This window comes from Molossus molossus, unplaced genomic scaffold, assembly GCF_014108415.1.
Source record: "Molossus molossus isolate mMolMol1 unplaced genomic scaffold, mMolMol1.p scaffold_m16_p_12, whole genome shotgun sequence".
NCBI lineage: Eukaryota > Metazoa > Chordata > Mammalia > Chiroptera > Molossidae > Molossus > Molossus molossus.
The window spans coordinates 57,494,270-57,519,249 of NW_023425347.1; the positions used below are offsets into that span (position 1 = coordinate 57,494,270).

At 40.4% G+C, this 24,980-nt stretch overlaps 1 protein-coding gene across 1 annotated transcript in view; it reads right to left on the bottom strand.

The window, feature by feature from the left end:
* Positions 1-24,980, bottom strand: part of PATJ (PATJ crumbs cell polarity complex component) — a 332,328-nt gene that overhangs the window by 38,611 nt on the left and 268,737 nt on the right. Inside the window, exons 35-36 of the mRNA XM_036256685.1 lie at positions 6,286-6,369; positions 1,462-1,655 (exon numbers count right to left, since the gene is read on the bottom strand). Of these exons, the coding sequence (XP_036112578.1) occupies positions 1,462-1,655; positions 6,286-6,369 (278 nt within the window). The remainder of the gene's footprint in view (positions 1-1,461; positions 1,656-6,285; positions 6,370-24,980) is intronic.

A 24,980-nucleotide genomic window follows, 5' to 3' on the forward strand; every position in this document is an offset into this window, starting at 1 on the left:
TTCGATTCCCAGTCAGGGCACATGCTGAGGTTGTGGGCCCAATCCCCAGTGGTGGCCATGCAGGAGGCGGCCAACTGATGTTCTCTCTCATTGATGTTTCTCTCTCTCGCTCCCTCTCCCTTCATCTCTCTTTAAAAATCAAAAAAAAAAAAAAAAAAAGCCATTTCCTCAGTAAGCAATATCCGTGGTAAAAATAACTGTTATTCTTCAAAAAACAAATAAATAAAAGAAAAAAAAACCCTCAATCTGAAATGCTGGTGATCATTTCATCAATCTACTGTGAGACAATAAAGTAAAAACCATTACTCTCAATGGAATCTCCCAGAGACAGGTATGTGCCTCAATAAGAGAGCAAACTTCAACACAGTGCTGTCGGCTGCTCGGCACCCACACATGCAGTGCTTGTGTTTAGGAGGAGGAGTCTCAGCTTTTCTGTTTTGTAATGCACATTCAGTGACAGTCTTATGGTTCTGATGCAAAAAATGAGATCGTGACTGCACAGTACCTGGCACAAAATCAGTTCTCAAAAATAGTTAATATTTTTATTTTAATAACAGCTTGGACTGTTGGAAAAAGCACTAGGCTCATCAGAGGTCTATGAGGGCACATGACATAATATATATAAATCAACTTGCATTCTTCCTAAAAAGATGATTGACAGACATTGTTTAAGGCCATACTGGAGTATCACCTGAAAACTCTGTAACCCTATTGGAATAAATACACCCTCAATATCTAGAGCCAGTAAACCATGGAAGCTAGAATTGCAGTTTCAAGATCTTACCTTTTTTAATTCACTGCAAGAGAAATCTCCTAATATTATCTAGAACAATTACTATAATTCCCATCATATGGGTAAGCAGCATGGACTTCGAAAGAAGTCTAGCCACCAGAATCTACCTATGTGTTTGGTGCAAGCTATTATTTTGGGGACATCTTTCTTAACAGAAAACTGTTGCCATGAAGATTTATATGTCCCTCAAGTATGTCTACTCAGCTAGTTTTAGTAACTCCCTCAACTAGTTTTAGTAATGGGCAGTACGAAATTAACATGGTACTCCATGGCAGAGCCATTTTCTTAACCTAAGATTGTATAAATCTCTCTCTTGATATTAGCTGTTTCTTGGGTATTGTTGCTTTAATTAACCCCTGCAAGCCTGAGATCTAATTAGCTCCAAACTGAAAGAAACTTGCTGACTGTTCTTACTCTACATGGGTTTAAGTCTGCACAGTCTGGGTTGAGTGGGCTCAGAGTTGTCTCTTGATATGACACTTTTTTGGGAGTAAGATCTTGTTCAGAAATTTGAACTATGTCACTGAAATATCCATGAATATGTTGATTTTAGAGACTGTATGATTAGTTTATACCAGGCTTTATTTTTCTGTATTTATAAGCATTAGTCCCTAGAACTCTGAAGGAAGAAGGCCGATCAATCCTGACTCGCACAGCATTTTTTTTACCGTTTCCCAACGATGCTCAGGCCCAGCCCCCTGCCGGCTTTCTTCTGCAGATCTACGGGGAAGAGCTCCAAGTTCTCCTCGTCCCTGTAGTGTGTCTCGTCTCTGTACACCACCAGTCGCACCTTCTGAGGGGTCTGCCTCAGGGCTGTGATGGCTTCTTCGTGGCTGGCGCTCCTCAGGTCAACCCCGTTCACCTGGAACAAAAGGTGTCAGAGTAGGGCTGTTGACAGCAGAGGGCTCTCATCTGCTGCATCTGCTGGAGTTCCTTCACCCAACTAGTGAAAAACCTCTAGAAATTTCCAACCATTCTCAAAGCACACAGGTACTGACCACTAGCAGTCGTTATAGCAGCTTCAAATATGAAGGAAGTGACCTTTATACTCCCCCACCTCAAATAAGCATCAAGGGCGGGTTAGTACACATGATAATGCAATTTTGCATAGAATGGATGAGGGGGGGAGGGAGAGGGAAATAACTGGCTCATTTAATTGAGGTCAAAAGGGAAATAAATATTAGAGCTTGATCAGCATTTTTAGACTCAGTTTACTAACTGAATTTGACATCCTCACTTTAAAAAATTATGTTTTTATTGATTCGAGAGAGAGAGGAAGGGAGAGGGAGATAGACACATCAATGAGAGAGAAGCAACATAGATCAGTTGCCTCCTGCATGCCCCCCCACCAGGGACCAAGCCCACAATTGGTTGGTCAACAGCCTCACTTTTAATTACCGACAACACAACTACTTCAGAACAGGCTGAAGGAAACTAGGGACCCGTATTTTCAACAACGTCTAAGAACTGCTGAAGTCCACTCATTTGAATCTGGATCCAAGTGAGCACAGAAAGGACATGCGAGAGACAGCGAGCTGTCATGGAAACAGTGCTTCTGGGCAGGCGTGACTCTGTGCTGGTTGTGGGCCTCTACTTCCTTGTCTGTTAAGTGGAGATCATAGCCAACTTACTTTTTATTCAACAAATATTTATGTAGTGCTTGTGTAATAGCCCTCATGGATATCTACTCTTTTAAATCTTTACACTAACTTTCTGAAATAAGCATTATTACCATATTATAGATGAGAAAACCGAGGCATGGAGGGGTTAAGTGACTTGACCAAGACTGCAGAGCGAGTAGGTGGAGGAGCCAGGATTTGAACTGGATTATCTTTCCAGACTATCTTTTTGGTTTCTATACCATGCTGCCTCAAAATTCACTCTTAGAATGCATTATTATAGGAGCCCCCTGCCACAGAGAAAGTCAAGGACTGATGTTGGTTAGTGAATTTGCCACAAGGGAGGAATTGAGAAGCAGAGTAGCCCAGGACTCAAAAAAAGGGAATTAAGGTCACACCCTCAAGGTCACAGCTAGGAAGAGTAAAACACAGGGGGGATGGTCCCAGGCCATGCACGGACAGGTGGATGGCAGAATGGAAGAGTTCCCTTACGATGTTGGTTCCAGCTGTGTTTTGGTCCATCTCTGTGTCCTGGGCATGTCAAGCCTGCCTACCTCTGAACCTCCATTCCTTCATTTGTACAGTGAGGGGCTGGTCTGAGGCTTTTCCAATCTAACATTCCAAAGACTAAAAACTTGTCACAAAGAATGGTGACAAAGAAGGGAGAAAAGAGGAATGAACTCTCTTGGAGATGGTGAGTTTTAAACTCTTACTGTATCTGGTACTCAGATGAACTATACCCAGAAGAATAGTGTTTAAGCATGGGTTTTGCATATAGATGGACTTCAGTTTGAGGGCTCATTCCAACCTACTATGTGAAACCTTATGTAAATTACTCAAGCTAAGCTTCAACTTTGTCATCTATGAATTGGAGATAATAATGATAATAATATTTGCTTAATGTTGTGAGGACCAAATGAAATGAACATAGGCTTGACACACGGTTGAGCTCGATGGAAGTTAGAAGTTGACATTTCATACGGAACTGAGGTCACCGCAGTCAGGGCCGCCTTCTCTCAGCACCAGCACTCACCGCTACTTTAGGCCCATCAGTGCATTCTCACTGTTGAGGGAAACCCACAGAACAAAGGGGAAAACACTGTGTCTAGAAAATGTGGGCTGAGCTGATTATTTTCTTGTATTCCAATAGATGGCACACAAGACCACTTCTGTTACTCAGCTGAAAAAAAGTTATCTCCATGGATTGAAGGTGAATTCTCTAAGCCTCTAAAATAGCATTTGAAAGGCCCCAGCAATTATACTTTAAATTAAAAGCATTGTCATTAAACTCTAATACTACAAAAGCAATTTATACTAAATTCCAGCATCAAGATGTCTGCTCAAATCAAAGTGATCTGCTCCAAGTTCAATTTTCATTTCCTCCTCTGCTTATCAAGAGACACCACTAAATGCACAATACTTGTAAGAGAAATACCACTATGTGGCTAGAATACTGTGGAGTGATGTATTACCTTAAGTGCCTTGCAGAAGCACTATTTACATTATTTAGAACATTACTTGTAAAGGGGTATGGGAGGTAATAGCAGGGCTCCCTATTTGAGAAGAAGGGTCATTGGAAGCCTCAGATGTCAATGAGAATGTATCACATCCCATGGGTAGGATGGGCATGTGGGAAAGTGGGTGAACCACTGCTTTAGAAGGAAAGAATAACCAAACGAGGGCAGCAATTCCCCTTTATTATACCCCACAGAGAAGACCAGGCATTAGCTCTCTACTCTTTCTGCCCTCTCACACACAAAGAGAAGGGATAGTGGAAGAAGAGGTCAAGTAAAAAGAGGAACTCACCCTAAAATGAGCACCAGAAAGAGGACAGTCCATGCTAATCACAGAATCATAAATCTTGCCATGCTAGAAAAAATTATTTGACTATATCTTTGTAAACAAAATCTGGCTTGTCTTATGTTTAACATGAGGATAGTATGAAAACCACGGAAGGCCAGCTTGCACAATGCAGAAGGCCTTCAGGAACAGAAAGGCCATTGTTGGAAAAAAGCAATGCTTCATGGTCTTGAAATATACCACCCCAGGCAGCCCGCAGCCCCACGCTGATTAAGCTTTGTCACGCATCTGCACACAGCAACCACAGATAGAACAAGGTCAAAAGTGGGGTCTAAAGCCGCTCAGAAAGGAAACATGTTACTTGACCTAACTGAGAGCTATCTTTCTTAACTAAACACATGGTATGTGCTTGTGGACTAGATCCTGTCCGTGGTAAGAGGAGAAGCTGCTCTGGCCATCTGTAATGAGAAGTGTAGACTACCCATCCATAATGGGTACAATAATTTGGCTAGATGACAGGAAATGGTTGATTTGACCTTTCAAATTCTCCTTCCACTTAAAACAAATTTGCTTTCTTCATGCTAACCTGTCTTGAGTGTTTACCTGTATGTGAATATACTTTATAGGAGGGAGAGCTACAGCTGAGGGTCTATTCAACACAAATAGATATAGTTAACTTTTTTGTTACCGAGATAGAACTGTTATAAAATAAATGATATATGTTTAAAGTGTACAATTTTTAGTGTGAATTTATACCTGGGCAATGATTGTCACAATCAGGATAATGCACATATTAATCATTATGGAGTAATTTGTGTGCTTACACTCCTGTAAGTATCAAGGAATGTATGCATCTGTACACTTTTGAATAGTCAAGCTATTCAAGTTACAAAGCCAATTATGACACGACCCATTCATTAGAAAAACTAGGGAGAAAAAACACCCCCAAACTCCTGACCATTACAAAATGGTGTATGCTAAAGCAGTCAAGTCAATTCCCAAAGAGACCTCACTTATTTTTCTAACCTCGCACACTTGTACCTTAAATGAATGTACTGGGAATACGTCCTAATCCAATGATAAAGCACAGTAAAGGCCTGCAGAGAAATCCTATAACTTGCCTTGAATTTAATTTGCAGTCAGCCTGGCCTCTCTTTTAACTCCTTCTTGCCTATATTTTCTGCCCTTAATTATATCTCTGGTTTCATCTTGGGAGGCAGACTTGAGCCACCAAAGGGAAAAATAAAATGCTATGATGTCATTCATAATGTGCTATATTAAAGTTGCAAAGCAAAAATGCACATGCCCGCCATAAAATGTTAACTATTCAATTAAATTCGTCCAATGAAGGAAATAAATGTTGCCTAAAGGTTTCACGCCATTGAAAAAGCTCTTTAGTTCCACCTACCAGAACGCCTGGCATTGACTTTCTATTCATCCGTCCCCTTTTTCAGACGCTGCCTGCCTTGGCACTTTTTTAAAGGCTTTAACGCCTTTGCTAAATGAGAGTCCATTTGAAAGAGGCAAGTTAAGCATTTCAGTTTTTAATAAGTACCATATACCACCTAAAGGGAAAAGATTCTACATTTTCCTCAGCTAGAAAACAAAAGTGGCAAGGCGTGGACCTCCATTTGACTTTAAGGTTTATTAGGAATAAGGAAATAATACTTAAAGCTACAGTAAAGTCTTTAAAATGTCAGGTGTGCATGTCTATGTATTTGTGCTTTGAGGAGGGAATTTAGGAAGGTATAATGGAGAGGCAATAATATCTAATTGCAATACTACACAGTCTCATTTGACATTAAGATTACAAAACCATAAATTGTACTTTTCCTTTAAATTAAAAAATGTTTCCACAGACAGATTTAGATTGATAATCTGTCATGATTCTAAAGATGCTTATTCACTGTACATTATAAACAAGAAATATATGGTACCTGTTTTCTTAAATAGGAAAGAAATAAGAGGATATAGTGAAGGAGAAGAGAGCAAATAGATAAAACTGATTTTGTGGATTAAGGTTAATACAGAAACCACATTTACTGGTACAAAATAAAATTCATAACCATATACCTCTAAAATCTGGTCACCAGCCCAAAGTCTTCCATCTCTGGCTGCTGCTCCTTCCTCATAGACTTCATGTATAACTATAGCATCCTATAAAAACAAAATTCTTATTAATTTTCAACAACCGCAAACGCTTCCTTAAACAAACCACCAAACCATAGGCATCAATCTATAATTTGCTATTTGCTAATAATGTGATATTTTATTTGACCTAAAGATAAACAAAATACACAGTTTTGACATATTCAGAGGTATAATTAATTTTTCCTACGTTTATTATTTCATTCCTTTAGGCCTGGCTTTGCCTAATAATTCAAGTTAAACTTCCCCCATGCATTTTACTGTAAACCCTGTACATTGCTGCTGTGTATGAACTCGAGGTGAACTATGTGTCATTCTTATTTATATTTTATGGTATATTTTGAAACATGGTTTCAGGTATTTATTGGTATTCAAGGATTTGGCATAGATGTGTGGCCTGATAAAGGTGGTTTGTCAGGCCTCGTTACTTGGGCAATTAAAGAAAAGAACTTAATGGAATGAACTGGCCCTGGATAGAGCATAGAGTAGAGGAAAGAGCATTCATGCTTCTAAGTGTAACAGAGCTGTAAGTTCGAATCCTGACTCTGCCACTGTGGAATTTTGGGCAAATTAACTTCTAAACTCAGCAATTCTGAGCCATAAAATCAGGACAATATCTAGGGAGGTAAGCTCTGGTTGAGAAGAGGAATTCGTAGTTAATGAATGAATTATTTATTTTTTTATCCTCATCTGAGGACATTTTTCCATTTTTTGTTCAGATAGAGTGGGAAAGAGAGAGAGGGAGAGAGTGAGAGAGAGAGAGAAACATCGATGTGAAAGGGACACATTGAGTGGCTGCCTCCCGCACGACCCAACCAGGGCCGGGGACAAACTGCAACTGAGGCACGTGCCCTTAGTGGGAACCAAACCTGGGTCTCTCTGGACTGCAGGCTGACGCTCTAACCGCTGAGCCAAACCAGCCAGAGCTCATGTTAATGAATTTGTAAAAAATAATTTGTATCTCTTCAAATTAATAATCTTAAATTTTTTATCATTATAAAAATTGCATGTACCAAGGTAAAGGACTCAGGCAATATCACAGGGTATAGTGAACACAGAAAGAGACTACCTCCCATTCCAGGCCCTCCGTGACACTCCTCAGGGACAGCCACCGTCAACAGGAACCCTGCAGACAATTTACATCTACACACCCAAATATTTAAATGTTTTGGGGAGACTATTTTAAAAATATGCAGTGGACTTTGTTCACACAATTTTTCTCCCTCATGTCAAGCAAGTAGTCAAGCTTCGAAATTTCTTGCCTCGGGGATTTTTGTGGAGCTGACAAATGAAGCAGCTAGAAGTCATCGGTTCTTTCTGTTGGTTATAAAATTGATGGGCACTGAAAGATGTTGAATGAATTATGCTAGGTGTGTTGGAGGGCCACCGAGAGAAGAAAAGGGCTTTCGAGTGGACACTGGAAACCGACCCGTGGGTTCCATGAGAAGTGAGGATTGGAGCCCTGCAATGCCACTGCCTTCCCATCCCCAGCTCCCCCAGCTCCCCCAGCCACAAGCACACACACAGGTTTCAAGAACCCACAGGCAAAGTCGAAGGGAGCAGGCTCGAGGTACAATAGTCCACCTTACACAAAGTCCTGTGTCCCAAGCACTGGGGCCTAGAAGCAGCAGGACTTCTGGGCTTGAAGAGATCCTGTAGCGTGGTACCTACGGGCATGCTGGCTGCCAGGGTGGACCCCTGGCAATGACAGCAGACCCCTATCCGTGTCTAGGGGCTTGGTGAAGAAACAGGAGCCCTGAGAGTTAATGAGCCACCAAAATGACTGAGGCTGAATTACGCCTTAGTCCAGAAGTATGGAGCCTCAGAATTAGAATTAAATTGGCATTAAGTGAATAAAGAAATGAAATATTTCATGCAAACATATAACAAATAAGACAGGGAAAAAATAATCCAAACCAAATCTACTTCCTTAAACAAAAACAAAGGGTTCCTAGACAAATTCTGGACTAGAGAAGCAACAGAAGAAACTAAGAAGTCTATAACCATATGACCCATCTGGATTCCAAATATCTTTACAATGTTAAATACTTTCATTTTTATCACCACACAGTTCTGAAAACATCCTTTATTATAGCAGTTAGAGAGGCAGCCCCCTTGATCCAGACAATTTACATTTCAGATTCTGTACCAGCAACAGATTTAAGACCATTCTTTGCTGTAACTCACTTATGGAATTTCCAGACCCAGGGCACATTCACGCTGCTAAAAACGTGTTCCTCTGAGTTGTCTCCGGGAAACGGTTCTGAGGGAACTCGCCGGGTCAGTGGCTTAAGGTGATCCCAACAACGTTGCCAAGAGAACAAACACCATGGGGCATTTTTACGAAAGCAGTGCAGGGAAAGAAAAGCCAGCTCCTGGTAATACCCTTTGCTAGGCCAGTTTTCAGTTTGGTGGTCAAGCACCCTATGGCCACTGGATGGGGAGAATCAGACTGAACTCATACTACTCATGGCCTTGACAGAGCTTAATTTACAGCATAAACTCCTTTGATCTTGGAAAAAAGTCAAATGGGAAATTTCTCTTCATTCATACTCAACAGGAAGGAAAAGACCCCATAAAGTTTTTATTCCATAAAAGTAGTCTGCATTCTTATATACATTCTGGGTGCTCAATGAACTATTATACATAAAATAAATATACTGTTAATAGTCTCAAATAAATGCCAAACTCACTGCCAATGATCTGTGTTTGGTCATGAGTCTTTCTGTATGAAAAACTCCATTATTTCTTTGCTTTTGCTTGATTATGCTCTGATTCCTCTTCAGTTATTGGAGAAAATGCCAGAGAACATGAGACACTTTGACCTATCAATAGAAAAAGGCCACATTTCTTAATGTGATGGAGGTAAGAGGTGGGGACTAAAGGTTAAATTGGAAATGTGGGCTACTGAATTGAAAAGAAAAATGGATTTGACTTTTTTTAACCCTCACCCAAGGATATGTTTTTATTGATTTTAGAGAGAAAGAATGGGGGGAGGGGGGAGAGACATCGACACGAGAGAAACGCCGATTGGTTGCCTCCTGTATGCACCGGGGATTGAACCCGAACCCTAGATATGTGCCCTGACTGGGAATCAAACCTGCAACCTTTTGGTGTACAGGATGACACTCCAATCAACTGAGCCACCAGGTAGGGCTGGATTTGATTTTTTCAAAATTTATATAGTTCATGGGGTAGAAGAGTAAAAAATACACTACACTGGGATATATTAAGCATCTATTTGATAAGGCTATATTAAAATTTTACTTCTGGCCCCATACACAGTTATTACAATATTATAGTCTATATTCCTTAGGCTGTACTCCACATCCCCTTGACTACTCTGTACTGACCAATTCACTTCTCAATCCCTTCACCTCTTTCACCCAGTCCTACAACCGCCTTCCCCCTGGCAACGATCAGTCTGTTCTCTGTATCTGTGAGTCTGTTTCTGTTTTGTTTGTCTATATTGTTCTTTAGATTCACATATACGTGAAATCATACGGTAACTGTCTTTCTCTGACAGACTTATTTCACTTAGCATAATACCACTAAATGTAAATAGTAATTAAAAATATTTTAGGCTCAGCTGGTGTGGCTCAGTGAATTGAATGTCATCCCATGAACTGAGAGGTCCTGCTTCAACTCCCAGTGAGGGTACGTGTCCGGGTTGTGGGTCAATCCCCAGTAGGGGGCATGCAGGAGGCAGCCAATGGATGTTTCTATCTCCCTTCCTCTCAAAATATAAAAATATAAACATATAAAAATATTTAAAAAATTTATTTCTTCCTTTTGTAGAATTGTGATTAGGTGAAATAATGGGTTGTTAATGAAAGACTGACTTTCATTTTTTTAAGTAAGACATTTGGAGTTGATGATACACATGATTCCTAGTATTTCCTCCTAAATTTTAATGTTCTGAAACTATTCACACAAATCTGTGTGTTGGCACAGCTCTGAGCACCTTCTCCCTCCCTATCCTCCCTTCCTATCTCTGCACATTTAAATACCATTCCTTCACCCTAGAAAACCTCAGTGACTACCAACACCAACAACTTCTTCGAAAACTCATGCATTCCAGAAACAGTCTATCAGTCATTTGCCCAAGGGTGGCTTGCTGGCTTAGAGAGACAAATGATTATGAGGTGGGTCTCTAGATCAGACTTCTCAGTCCAAATTCTGGCCTTGTAACTTCTAGCCATGGGCCATGGGCCATGGGCCTTGAGAAGACTGTTAACCTCTCCAGGTCTTAGCATCCTGACTTTTATAGGATTTTAACAATATTATCTACACACAAAGTTTAATGTACAGTGCCTGCACATAGAAAGCAAAAACATCTCATTTATTTAACAATATGTGCCACAGATGCTACACACTTACAGTTTGTGCCATTTAATCCACATAATGGCCAAGCAAGTTCAGTATTGTTAGTCTCATTTACAGCTGGGGAAACTGAGGCTCAGAAGGGTTCAGACTTGAACAGGTCTTCACAGCTTCCAAGTAGGAGAGAGTAAATTCAACTTGGAACGGTTTAATGCCAAAGCCTGTGTTCCTACCACTAGAGCAAGATTCTCATCTGTTTTGAAGATTTTATTTTACACTTGTACAAAAGCTTACTTGGGATTTTCCATATGGCATCAATTCCATTGAAATATTGTCTCCTCAACTCCATAGCAAAAACCTTGAGGGCATGAGCTGATCATTTTATAGAGAGTGAACAGAAAGACGACTTGTGGAAGTGAAAATTGAAGCCTTTGGCTTAATGAGGTGGGGTGATGATCTATGGATCTCACTTGCTAGTGTGGGTACAGGATTAGGGGCGCCACACAAAGCACAATGGGTAGGCCCTCTCCCCCACACAACACAGAATCTCTCTTCATTCCATCACGTCCGTTCCTCCCTCCCTTCCTTCCATCCATACATCTCTTCAGTCTGTGCTCCCATATTATTCATTGAATGAATTTTTTTCTACAGAAGCAGTTATAAAATATTAGATTCAAGTAATCAATAGATGTTTAAAATAAAAAATTGCTCAGTCCAAGAAAACATCTTTCCTAATTAATGGCATACAGACTTGAGAATCATTTATAGATGGCCAAATACAACCCAAACTAATTTCCTCTTGGTAGCTGTGTGACTCTCACTGGGACAACAGACATTTAGGTAAGGTGGTCTATTTACTTCCTGCCTGATACAAGACTAACAATTTCCCTCTACACACTCTAAATTCCTCGTTTGACTTGCCACTTCTAGAGACAGAGAAGCATTTGATCAGTGAGTTGGAGAATCTCTCAAATATTGGGTTTTCCCTAATTAGGAAGGGTCAGGAAAGATTTTAGAGATGTAGGAAAAGTTGTCTATTTACAAACTTCTCCCTCACCAGTTTATGTCTGAAACATGGTTAACCGAGAAAAATTCCTTTATTAGGGATCCCATTAAAAAAACACACCCAGGAAGAAGCTGGTTAGCAAATTCATCATATTGTTCAAGGAACCACTGTTCTAATATATCCATTTCTAAAAGAATAAATTCTTATGTATTTTTAAATATAGATAATACATGTCATGTACCTGGTACTAGACTCCAAATAGTATACACTGAAAAGTTTCTCTCCAGAATCTGTCCCTCAGCCAGCCAATTTCCCTAACTAGAAACAAACAGTATTAAGTTTCTGTGTATTTTTGCAGAGACGTTTTGTATATCTATACTTGGAAAGTACAAAGGACACCAAATGCTTGAGGGTCACACTCTTTTTTATCTGCTGTCTCCTTTGCTTGAGTCAGCCAAGTAACATCTATTGCATAAAACTGTCTCTGACTCCGCCCCAGTGAAGTTGCTCAGCCCTTCCTGTGCTTCACTGCTATATCTCTTAGTAGTAATGAACTTCCCACAATATCACAACAGCTTGTTCATGGATCTAGGTTCTGAATCACCTGCCGTCCTCCGTGAGACCCTTCTGGACAGGGGTTGCTTTCAAATGTTTCCTCGTTGCATTGTGGTGCCAAGCCCAGAGTAGGCACTCAATAAATGTTTGCTAAATGATGATCAAACAGTTAGTTGGAGATTGAAGAAGGCATCAAAATGACCCAGAAAGAGGAGGGTTGGTATGTCATAATCTTAATCTAACACCATCAAGTTTATGATGGTAATATACAACCAACGTACCCGTCACACATGGATATTAAAGCCATCTGAACTTCCAGAGGATTTACTGAAGCCCATAGTGCAATTTGAAGGAGCCAACTATGAGGGACTTAATTATCACTGAGCCCCACAAAAATGACAAACTCCTCCATGGGGATTTAAACTTTGAATTGCTAGAAAAGAATTTCACACACACAATAATGTATCCTTAGGCAGAGTCAAAGTCATCAGACACCTCGGCCTATCAATCACCGTTTTCTTTACTGTTCGAGCTGCCAACAAGTAGATAAAGTAACTCATAAACACACCAATCATTCAGCAAAAGGCAATTTTATTGTTGTCACAATAGGCCCGTAACATTTAAAGAAGCCATGTGTTAGAAAAATTAACTAAGGGTCTCCTGTGGACCGACGAATATCAATGAACACCCTGTGTGGGTGAACTATTTTCACAGAATGAGATTTTATAGTTTACACTTCTAGATATTCAGTGGATTATTTTAACAAGCATCTAAGGAGAAAGTTTTGACAAAGAATTATATGGCAGAGAGTATTATAAAGGACTGTGTATATATGACTTCATTTTACTGCTTCTAGGCCTGTTTTACTTAATTTGGATTACTCTGGAAATGAACCCAATCTTTGCCATATTCATATAAGTCCCTGCCCCTACTCCCCACAAAATAATCCTAAGGGACATTTTAACTGCAGAAAAGTTTCACATTAAATTTCACATTTAGGTGGAAAACATATTTACCCATGATCCAAAGAGTGTTATGTCTTATTTTCCTGTTTTATGGGGGAAAGCCCTCCTAACAAGAAAGACCCGTGAGGACCAAAATAAGTATTAAAATATTATAAATAAAATGTCCCCCCACCCCTGGAAGAAACCATGGTTCACATCTGTGGCTTTAGAGGAGTAATGCTACTTTTAAACATAATTTAATGGAGTTCCCCTCTTGGGTCATCAGAAATCGTACAGACACATGCTATACACAGTAGACGACTCTCTCAGCAGCAAGGCCACGCTGATGAGCGGTGATAATACAGTGGGGTAGTAAAATGCTGGTCCAGTGCTGTGCAAACCCAAACTATATTCAACTCTACACTGAAAAACTCATGTGGCTGTATTAAGTCACAGTTAGAGAGTTTTAAAAAAGTGTTGAGTTAAAACTCTTAAAGTGTATCTCACTCTGAGCAAAGTTGATAGGCTCCAAACTGTATTTATATAAATTCAGGGATGAACCCTGACTGGTTTGGCTCAGAGGTTAGAGCATCGACCTGCCGACCAAAGAGTCACAGGTTTAATTCGGTCAAGGGCATGCAACTTGGCTGTGGTTTGGTCCCCGGCCTTGGTCAGGGTCGTGTGGGAGGCAACCAATTGATGTCTCTCTCATATTAATGTTTCTCTCTCTCCCTCACACTCTATCTGAAGATAAATGAAAAAAAAAAAAAAAAAAAAAATCCTTGGGTGAGGATTTAAAATAAATAAATAAATAAATGAATGAGAGTCTTAGACATGATTCTTTTCTGTCCCAAATCCTTGTCACCAAATTATTATTATTTAAAATAAATAAATAAAATGTAAATTGATTAAAAAATTTTTTCTTTATTGATATTAGAGAGACAGTGGAAGGGAGAGGGAGAGATAAAAACATTGATGAGAGAGAACATTGGTTGACTGCCTCCTGCATGTCCCCTACTGGGGATCAGGCCCATAACTTGGGCATGTGCCCTGACCAGAAATCGAACCAGTAACCTCTTAATGCATGGGTTGATGCTCAACCACTCAGCCACACCGGCTGGGCTTTTTATTGATTTTTAGGAGAGAGAACAAGGGAGAAGGGGGAGAGAGAGGGAGAAATACTGATGTGAGAGCAAACATCAATTGGCTGTCTCCTGCATGTCCCTACTGGGGATCCAGCCCACAACCTGGGCATGTGCCCTGACTGGAAATTGAACTGGTGACCTTTCAGTATATGGGACAATGCCCAACCAAATGAGCTACATTGGCCAGGTCAATGACCAATTTCTTTAAAAAACAAACTTCCCTATTATATTTCTATTAGAACGTGATTTGGATAAAAAAAGGGGGTGGTAGTAAAGTATGGAAGAAGGACCCAGGACTTGGGATGCAAAGAGTTACATTTTCTGACAGCTCTGCAGGTAGCCAATTTTGCAAGTGGTTTTGCATGAACCACTTTGTTGATGATGCTTAACATCATCAATAAAACACAGAGTTGAAACACATGACTTCTAAAGTCATTCCAGCTCTAAAATTTTAGGCCACTATGAACTCATATATTGTGCAAAGTGAAGTAGAAAAAGCTATTGAGTTAAGCAGATACCTAGGCCTTGCCGAGGAGTAAGACCTCCTCCTAAATGGCAAACCAGAAGAATCCCAGTTCTCACAGGCTGAGAGAGATCAGTAAGATATGGGGGCTGGGTCAGGCTTTATATTAGTTATCTGTGTTGTGAAAGTTACTGGCTTACATAAAAAACTAACCATTTGTGCCTAGCTGGTGTGGCTCAGTGGATTGAACATTGTCCCATGGACTGAGAGGTCCCAGTTTGATTCGTGATCGGGGCACATGCCTGGGTTGCGAGTTCAATTCCCGATAGGGGATGTGCAGGAGGCAGTGAATTGATGTGTCTCTCTTGTATCAATATGTCTCGCTCTTCCTTCCTCTTTCTCTAAAAAAAAAAAAAAAAAAAAAAAAAAAAATCTATAAAAACATTTAACAAAACAACAAAAAACCTAGCCGTCTGTTTGCTTGTAATTCTGTGGCTTGAAAATTAGGGCTGGGCTCAGCTGGCCAGTTCTGCTCCATGCTGTGTTGTTTGGGTGCTCACATGAACATGCAGTCAGGTTGGCTGGGGACTCAGGCAGGATGGCTGGGCCTCTCTCCCACCATGTGCTCTTTCTATGCGGTGTGTCATCCCCCAGGAGGCCAGTGCAAGCTTGTTTGCAAGGTGGCAGTATTTCAGGAGGATAAGAGCTAAATCAAGGCCAAGGCATGAAATGACCAAAGTAAGTCAATGGGCCAGCTCAATTTCAATGAATCTGGAAAAAGCATCATAGAATTTGTGGTCCATTTTAATCTACTACACTCTCTATCTTCCAGCCTGCAAACAATGAAAGGCAGCAATGTGTGATGGGAAGAGTCCTGGCTATGGCCACATAAACCCGCATTCAGATTTTAGCTCTGCCACTTATAGCTTTGTGATCTTCTGTTAAGCTATGTCACTTCTCTAAACCAACATTCCTTTCTCTGTAAAGTGGAACTAATAAATCCTACTTTGCAGGGCTTGAGGATGAACTGAGATTACTTATATAATGTCAAGCAAAGTGTCAGGCAAAAAGATGTTGAATAATTGCTAATGAGGGGGTCTCAATATAAATGTATCTAAGGTTTAAGAGGCATATTTGGTACATAAAGGACTATATCTATGTCAGAGTGGTCAAAATTCATGATGCTAAGGATGAATAATACCAGTTGTGGTCCGTATTTTAATTTCTAATTTTCCTGTTATCATGGTCATCCCAGAATATAACTAATTGCTTCTTTTCAAGAAAGAGTATGCTACAAGGGTATGTTAGGTTATTATTTCTCAGGTCATGACTGCTTAGGGTTAAGTCCAAGGGACCACTGGAATGCCACAAGATCTAAACCAGACTAAAAGAGTCCTAGATATTTTGATTTTTCTGTTTTAGTTAAGTACAATCTTCATTGTTCATGATTTCTGAATTTTCCTACACTCCCAAATGGATGATCTTGGTACTTTCTGGTCATTTGCAGACATGTTACAGACAATTTTGAGCAGCCAGATTCACTCGTTCCCAGCTGAGGTAGAACAAGGTGACATTCGGCTTCTTATTTCAGTCCTCATATTGCAAACATCCTTTTGTGGTCTTTCTAGTGCCAGGTGTTTGGCAATTTTGTGCTTTTTGTTTGTGATTTTACTGTTTAAAATGGCCCCAACCACAGGGATGAAGTGCTGTCTAATGTTTCTAAGCTCAAAAAGGCTGGAACGTGCCTTAGGGAGAAAATACATGTGATAGCTGATCTTTGTTTTGTTATAAGTAATCAGTGGTGTTGGCCATGAGTTTAATGGCTGTGATCAACAATATATATTAAATAATGTATCTTTATTTATTTATTAAAATTTTTTTTTCCTTTATTGATTTTAGAGAGAAAGGAAGTGAGAGGGAGAGAGATAGAAAGATCGATGAGAGAGAACATCGACTGGCCTCCTCCTGCATGCCCCACACTGGGGATCGGGCCCACAACCTCGGCATGTGCCTTGACTGGAAATCAAACCAGCGACCTCTTGGTGCATGGGTCGATGCTCAACCACTGAGCCACACTGGCTGGACTTCAATAAGGTATCTTTAAACACCCATAAAACAAGATTATGTATTAATTGGCTATTGAAAATGTTGTCACATGGCCGGTATGGCTCAGTGAATTGAGCATCATCCCAAGAACTGTAAGATCCTGGTTTGATTCCTGGTCAGGGCACATGCTGGGTTGTGGGCTCGATCCCCAGTAGGGAGCGGGCAGGAGGCTGCCAATCAATGTTTCTCTCTCTCTCTAAAAAAATATCAGCCCTGGCCGGTTTAGCTCAGCGGTTAGAGCATCTGCCTGCGGTCCAGAGAGACCCGGGTTCTGTTCCCGCTAAGGGCATGTACTTCGGTCACAGTTTGTCCCCGGCCCTGGTTGGGTCATGCGGGTGGCAGCCACCCGATGTGTTCCTTTCATGTGGATGTTTCTCTCTCTCTCTCTTCCTCTCTCTCTCTCCCACTCTGTCTGAATAAGAAATGGAGGAATGTCCTCTGGTGAGGATTAAATAAATAAATAAATAAATAAATAAATAAATATTAAAAAAAAGAAAGAAAATGTTTTGACCAGAGGCTCCGCGGGATCGAATTCCGTATTTCCTCTAGAAGCAGTGGGTGAGTATTCACTAATTCAGTGTTTGCTTCAACTTCATAGAACACAGTTGCCGTGAATACTGAGAACTGGCTGTACTTCCTATTGGTGCTTTTCACTGGTGGTACTTCATTACAGCAGAACTTGGAAGCCTCATGTGAAATGTGATAGAGACAGACAGGGAGAGCAGGGCTCATGTTGACAACGGCAGTGCTCTGTCGTCCCTGCCATGGTGAGGCAGTGGGCTGGCTAACCCAAGGATGAAAACCTTTTTTTTTTACGGGCAAGAAGCTTTAAACATCAGAGCCAAGGTGTCTAACATTACAAAGACTAAAATAATTCCAAGGAGGAGAAGTGGGAAGAGAGGGAGAGATTGAAAGAGGATGAGAGGGAGAGAGGGGGTGGGGTGGGAAGAGAGAGTTATAGGGATGGGACACAGTGAAGAGCACAGGACAAACTTGGAACATCCCACCAATGATAATACCTGGCCTCCTATATCCCTTTCCAAGCCCAAAACACTTTTAAAACAAAAACTCACCAATCCTCACAACAGTCCTGTGAGGTAGGTAAGTATTTTTACACCCACTTTATAGATGGGGAACGCTGAGCCCAGAGATGTATGACTTGCCTATTGGTCAGCAGTAGACACAGGAGTGGAGAGGATAATGCTCCTCCTCTCCCTGCTGTGTGTGCCTGGAGCACTTATGTATGCCTCTCCTCAGTGAGAACAGCCCAAGATACTGGCCAACCAAATGTTGAAGCTAGAGAAGAAAGCAGTTTTGCATGATGGTAGCTATAAAAAGTTTTCTGAGGTGGCACTCTCCTCAAAGCATGCCCAAACCTCCCTGCACCCCTCCCCCCAAGCTCCAAGGGTCCTTCTTTTGCTGAAACTTGTTTCCTGAGCCCATTTCTTTCACAGCTCACTTCTTCTACCTCTGTGACTTTCTAAGTAAACTTTCTCTTATACTTTGAGTCTTGGCTCTGAATTCTTCTCTTAGCCAGAACTCAAGAGCTGAGGTTGCTGAACCCGAGGCTAACGCCTGGTGTCCTTTTTCTGCCGCTAACAGAAGGACTCTACTTATTCCAAATCAGAGCCGTTCCAAGTTTATATTTGTCTAGACAATGTTAGGCCCTTTCGCTAGTAATGCCATCAATATTTTTGCATGTGAAGTACACTTATGAAATAAGCTTTGCCAATTTTATTATTATTTTTCTTATGTAAGATTCTTTATTGGCAAAGAGAATTATATTTGTATCCTGAAAGGGCTTTCGAAGTCTGTACACGCCTGTCGGAGACCTGGATTCCTCTCTCCCTTTTTCCCTTCCCTTAGCCTCCTCCGCCTTGGCTCCTGGCTTGCTGCGTGCGATCTAGATTCTTTCTTAGAATGGTGTGGGCACCCTGGCCTATTTGGCTCAGCGGTTAGAGCGTTGGCCTGTGGTCCAGAGAGACCCGGGTTTGGTTCCCACTAAGGGCATGCACCTGGGTTGCAGTTTGTCCCTGGCCCTGGCTGGGTTGTGCAGGTGGCAGCCACTCGATGTGTCCCTTTCAAGTCGATGTTTCTCTCTCGCTCTCTTCCTCTCTCTCCCTCCCACTCTATCTGAACAAAAAATGGAAAAATGTCCTTGGGTGAGGATTAAAAAAAATAATAATAAAATATATTTTTAAAAAAAGGATGGTGTGGGCTTTTCTGTCCAGGCTCAGTTCTTAGGAGAGCAATTCCAAATATACTGCACTTTGCAAGCAATCTACCTGGCAGCTTGCTTCTATACTAAAAGGCAGAATCATTATGTTACCCGAGGGGAGAGGGGGCCAGCTCCCTCGGGGACTCATGGGCAGGAGGCTCTGGGTGCAGTCGGAATAAGCATATTCAGCAGCCCCCACGGGAGAATGGATGGTTTTTATTGGCATGGAGTTACAAACATCTCATGTCCCTCAGTCCAGTCCCAGAAGAGGGGCAGCTGCAGACTTAGCAAGGCTGGAAATAAAGCCGAAGTCCAGAGTGTCTGTTCCACGATGCCGCTGGGTTCAGATCAGGATCGGACTAGATTCAGGCCATCAGTCCATTGTGGGGGTCCCACACGGCCATGAGCCATGTGGGCGAATGCAGGGCATGGGAACCCCATGGGCCGGCGTCTGGCCCAGCAGCGGAGAGTGGGTTTGCCAATTTTAAAAGTTAAGACATTTATTTAACTTTAAAAATTTCATCTCATATTTTAATAAGAAAACATATTTCACATCAAACACCATTATTTAAATGCCTGAACAACTATATTTATAAAAAAGTCAAGCACACCTTTGTGTTGGTTTGTTCTATGGGTCTTAATACCCGCCCCCCCCCCCCTGCAAAAAAAAAAGAGAGAGAAAAAAATAAAAATAATTTTTTTTCTGAATGGCTGGTGGCTCTGGTCTGTCAGCTCACAAAGCCAGGAAAATCTGAACCTGAACCCAGGATGGGTTCCGGGTGCAGAAGTACAGAAGGGACGGAGGCAGGTCAGAGTGAGACCCTGTGGGCACATCTGGAAGGGCAGGGCCCTGCAGGTGCTGTAGTTCCTCAGTTTCTCCCCATCTCCTCCCCTGGGTATACTTGCTGCTGCTTTTTCGGAGGGAAAGCCCAGAGGCAGTCCCTATACACTCTGGAAAAGGGGGCAGCTCCCCTCCTCTCCCTCCCAGGGGCCCAGAGAACAAGTCTTAGCAGGTCTATGAGAAAAGAGGGAGTGGGAGCTGATGGTGGAGACCTCCATCACCACATCTCCATGCCATCTCTCACTTCCCCATTCCAACAACGAAAAACGTAATGCACTTTTCTTATTGCTGTGGCATGTGTCGTTAAGCTTATACTCAATGTGTTTGTGGATCTATATTTTTTGAACCAGTTACTTCAAAGGCAACTGCAAAAATAATCCAAAACAAGTTGCAAAGGTGCTAATCTTCCACACCTTCAGACCAAAATCATATCCCTCTTTGATGAAAAAGGAATGTGGCATTCCCTCCTTGGTCTATGAGAACCAGTGTGTAAGAGGTTACTTAATTTCAATGTCTCATAAGAACATGTAGAATCTGAGGCAGAACTTAGTCAATACATAACATGCTTCTTTTATTCTAAGATTTTTTCCCCTCATTTTAACAATTTTATACCTTGGATGAGTCTTAATGTACTGCCTTACCACCATGGATATAATGAAAGGTGACTGCTTTAGAAGAAATAGAGTATTTGTCAAATTGATGTAATTTTCTTTGCCAGCTTCATAGGTTAAATAATTGTTTCTGTTCTGAAAACCCAAAGGGGTTGTAGCTATACAATGAAGTCAGCAAGCATCAAAGGGACTTATCCATCATATTCTATTCTGGATACTCTACTCTGATAACTGGTAAATTAGGGTTCACCACACAGATTTTCTACAAATCTCAAACATAGTCAAGATTTCACTTAATCCCTGTAAAACTCTGCTACAAAAGGAACAAAGACATAGTCGATATACCCTAATCTCAATATATTCATCTATTCTATATGTTTGGGGGTATGAAGATATCCACCTACCAAACTTTCAAAGATATAGAAAATGGATCACAATGTACAGTACCTATTATTTTGCAATACTGAAATATTCTCAGGTAATAAATTATAGACAACACAAATATGCATTAAATCAGCAATAGATATAGTGGCTTGTTTGACATAAAAGTAAGGATTAAATGATCAGTTACATAGGAAGCAATAACATCAATCTGTGCGTGTGTGTGTGTGTGTGTTTTGTTTTAAAGCAATGGACTGTGTAAGCTATCCTAAAACTCAAATGCAGGGATTGCAAACTCTTACACACTATTTACAGATAACTAAAATGTGAAATGAAAATCACAGCAATAAAACAGCTAATATAAGAATTGTTGTGAATATATAAAAAAATGTTTCACATTTTCAGACTCTGAAAAGCTTTCTCAGTTAAGCTAAAAAAACCTGTTTTATATTTACTTAAAATGGAGTTCCCTTGCCAAGTCTGATTTAACAAAAAGTTGAGACTCATCAATATGAATATAATTTTTCATACTGAAATATAGATTTATTTTAAGGAAATGGAACAATATTTGCCTTATAGTTTATAAGTCCCTATAGTTCCATCTGGTCCTTATTTATCTAAATTTTACTCAGCTTGCATAATATTTTTGCTTACAGTCATATTCTTTAAGATCAGAAATGTCCAAATCTGGAAATTCAGAGGTATTATTCGTTAACATTCTTTCAGTGTGATTCATAGACTTTTTGCAAACTCCACTTTGATTTTAAAATAAAACTAAGGTAATAAGATGTTTTGTGTAAAAATATATGACTTCAGCAATAACGATAAAAGGAGCCTGGCCTTGGGGGATTACAAGCCAAAGCAAACCACACTCCTTATGAAATAGACTGTGCAAAGTTCATTTGAAGGGGAATAGCAAAATAAAACACTTAATCAAATGTAAAATAGCTTTCTATTCTGCTTACTTTAAAAACTATCTAGTGGTTTAAATGGCTGCAGTCTTTAAATGGTCAAAAGCAGTAATAGTTAAACAATGGCATATAAGACAGTGAAGGGTTAAATGAGAACCTGATACATAGTTACAGCTAAAGGACAGATATTCTTCATTTCAGTTTCTAGATGGAGGAACTTTGCCCCACAGTATTCAAATGGGGGAGTCCATCTATCTTGATGCTTCCTGCTAATGTATCTTCCTATAGAACTTTTATTTAATAAGAATGAATTAAATTGGTACTAAATCGGGTGATAAAAATATACAGGTTTAAAGCTTAGAGAGAAATGACAACATTTTGCATCGGATATTCCCAGTCCTTTTGCTATTAAGAATATCTAAAATTTAAAATCTGTCCTGGGAATCCACTGACCTCATTTACAATGGGATGGTACCGAGACTATAAAACAACACAAATGTCCTAGTCTAATTGTTTTCCTCTTGCAAAGAGACAAGCTTATCTCCAGACCCATAAAAACAATAAAAGTATAGCAACTAGGGCTTATAATTTTAAACTCACCTTTCCAAAAGTGATAATTACTAGCATCCATAAAATAAAACAACCTGATTCTCTAGTAAAAAAAAACAAACAAAAAAAACACTCCAGATTTTGTAGTTTAAAGGAATTTGTGAGATGCTAACAAGAGACAATGAATTTTCTTATAAATCATTTTGAAAAAAGTTATAAATAGAAATGTTCCTTCCCAATTAAAGAACAAAGCCTAACAATAATAATAATAGTAAAATTCTTGCAGAGTGGCTGCTTGTCTTTATCAAAATATTTCCCAAGATAGGGCACTCACTATCCCCAGGTAGTTCACTCCACCTTTGGTCAGCTCATGTTTAGCAAGTTCTTACTTATAGTCATGTGAAATCTGTTTTTCAATGAGCTCCCTTGGGAGCACATGAATTGCTCTTACCCTACATTCAAGAAGATAACCTTATATGTGAGCATAAGTCATTATTGTCCCTTTGGTCTTCCCATTTCCAGTCTGTTCTATTCTTTCTCAAATGATGTGGTTTCAACAGCATTCTTGTCAACCACATACTCATGGATATGAGTATCCATAAACAGGATACTAGAGCTTCAGTTAAAACTGACCAGAGAGGCACTCCGTACAGACCTGATGGCATGTGCAAAAGCCTTGCATTAGGTGGGCGCAAGACCCATGGCTGGGATTCACAGCAGCACAATGAGGCTGGACAGAGGGTCATGATTTTAAGTGTATAAGGCACTAAATGGGGATGCTACAGATACAACATAAAATCAAACAGGTCTGTTCTCAAGGAGCTCAGGGTCTGGTGGTGAGGTGGATAACTCCCTTTTGCAGAAGAAGACTGATGCCTGCAATGGTAGCGCTAGAAAAGGGGCACAGACAGTGTGGCTTTGAAGTCAGATTGTCTGATTAAACTCCAACTGCACCAAATGCTAGTATTATGTCCTTGGAGAAGTCACCTCACTTAATCTGTGCCTCAGTTTCCACATCTGTAAAATGGAACAATGCTTCCCTCTACAGACAAACCTTTCCTATAGGGTTGTGAGAATAAAATGAGATGATACATAGTAATTACATATTAAGAACAGTGCCTGAATCACATTATAAAATTCATGCTAAAAAACAAATGTCTAATTATCTAGAAAAAAGTCATGTTTCTCAGTGTACAGGTAACATACCAAAGACACATAGATGAAGGGAGCTAAGGATCTACTATAATATGACTACTTAACAATACTACTCCTGCTTCTGCTACTACTACTACTAACCAGACTCAGAACAGACAGGCACTGGGAAAAGTCCTTTATATTCTTTAATTTAAGTAATCCACATACCAATTTTAAGAGGTAGATTTTGTCACCACCACTATTTTACGAACAAAGCAGGTTTAGAAGAGTTGTTTTCCAAGGGTCCACAGTTAAAGATCTGGGATTCTGAGGCCACCGAATCAGCATCATTACTCTGCTGTGCTGCCTGTGAGGGTGGACAGAACACACCATGTGCCATTTGGGACCTTTGGCAATGGTACCCAGAGACAGGAGATGCACAGAATGAGGGTCCTGGAGAACCTTTCCTTATTCTCTCACCACCTCATTTGTTCAATCCCAAAAGCAGTTTGAGTCTGCTAAAACTCTAAGATAAAAGATTGACTTAAGTTTTTTCTTCTCTAGAATTCCCAAGGCTGAGGGCAATGGAGATAAAACTTCGAATCAGCAAGCAAACGTGTCTGAGAAGAGCTCACTGAGGGCTTCGGGGAGAGGTTTAAGGAATATGGTGCAGTCGGCATAAGACGTTAAGTCCTCAGTCTTTCATTTGGCAGAATATACCAAGTCCTCTGAGCTGCAAGATTTCATGCAAATTATCACTCCAAGACCAAAGAGAGGGAGGGAATGGCTGACAGGGTTAAAGGATGGATGGAAGATTGGACGAAAGGAGACAAAAAATATGAATTAATACATCATCTCTTTTGTGCAATGTGCCGTATCTGGTTTCTTGGCTGTGTGTCCTCCTCAGATTCGTAAAATGAAATCCTAATGCCCAATGTGATCGGATCAGGAGAAAGGGACTTTGAAAGGTGATTAGGTTACAAGGGCAAAGCCCCCATGAATGGGATCTGTGCCCTTATAAAAGAGGTCCCCAGAGCTCCCTTGCTCCTTTTACCATGTGAGGATACGAGAAGCTGTAACACAGAAGGCCCTCAATCAACCAAGCTGGAACCCTGATCTTGGACTTCAGCCCCCAGATCTGTGAGAAATAAATTTCTGCTCTTTACAAGCCACCCAGTCTGTGGCATTTTGTTATAGCGGCCCAAATGGACTAAGACACTGGCTTACGAGAAACATAAAAACTAGCCTACAGTAATTAAATCTATAAGTATGTACTAAGCTCTACTTTTTTCCTATTTTCCAGAGGAAGTCCCTATTTTAATAGTCCCTATTATGACTTTTCATTGGTTGATCCCCTATATTAGACCATAAACATTAAAGGCAGTAGAATAAACTTGAATGAATGTGTGAGCTCTTTGAAGACAGGGTTTTTC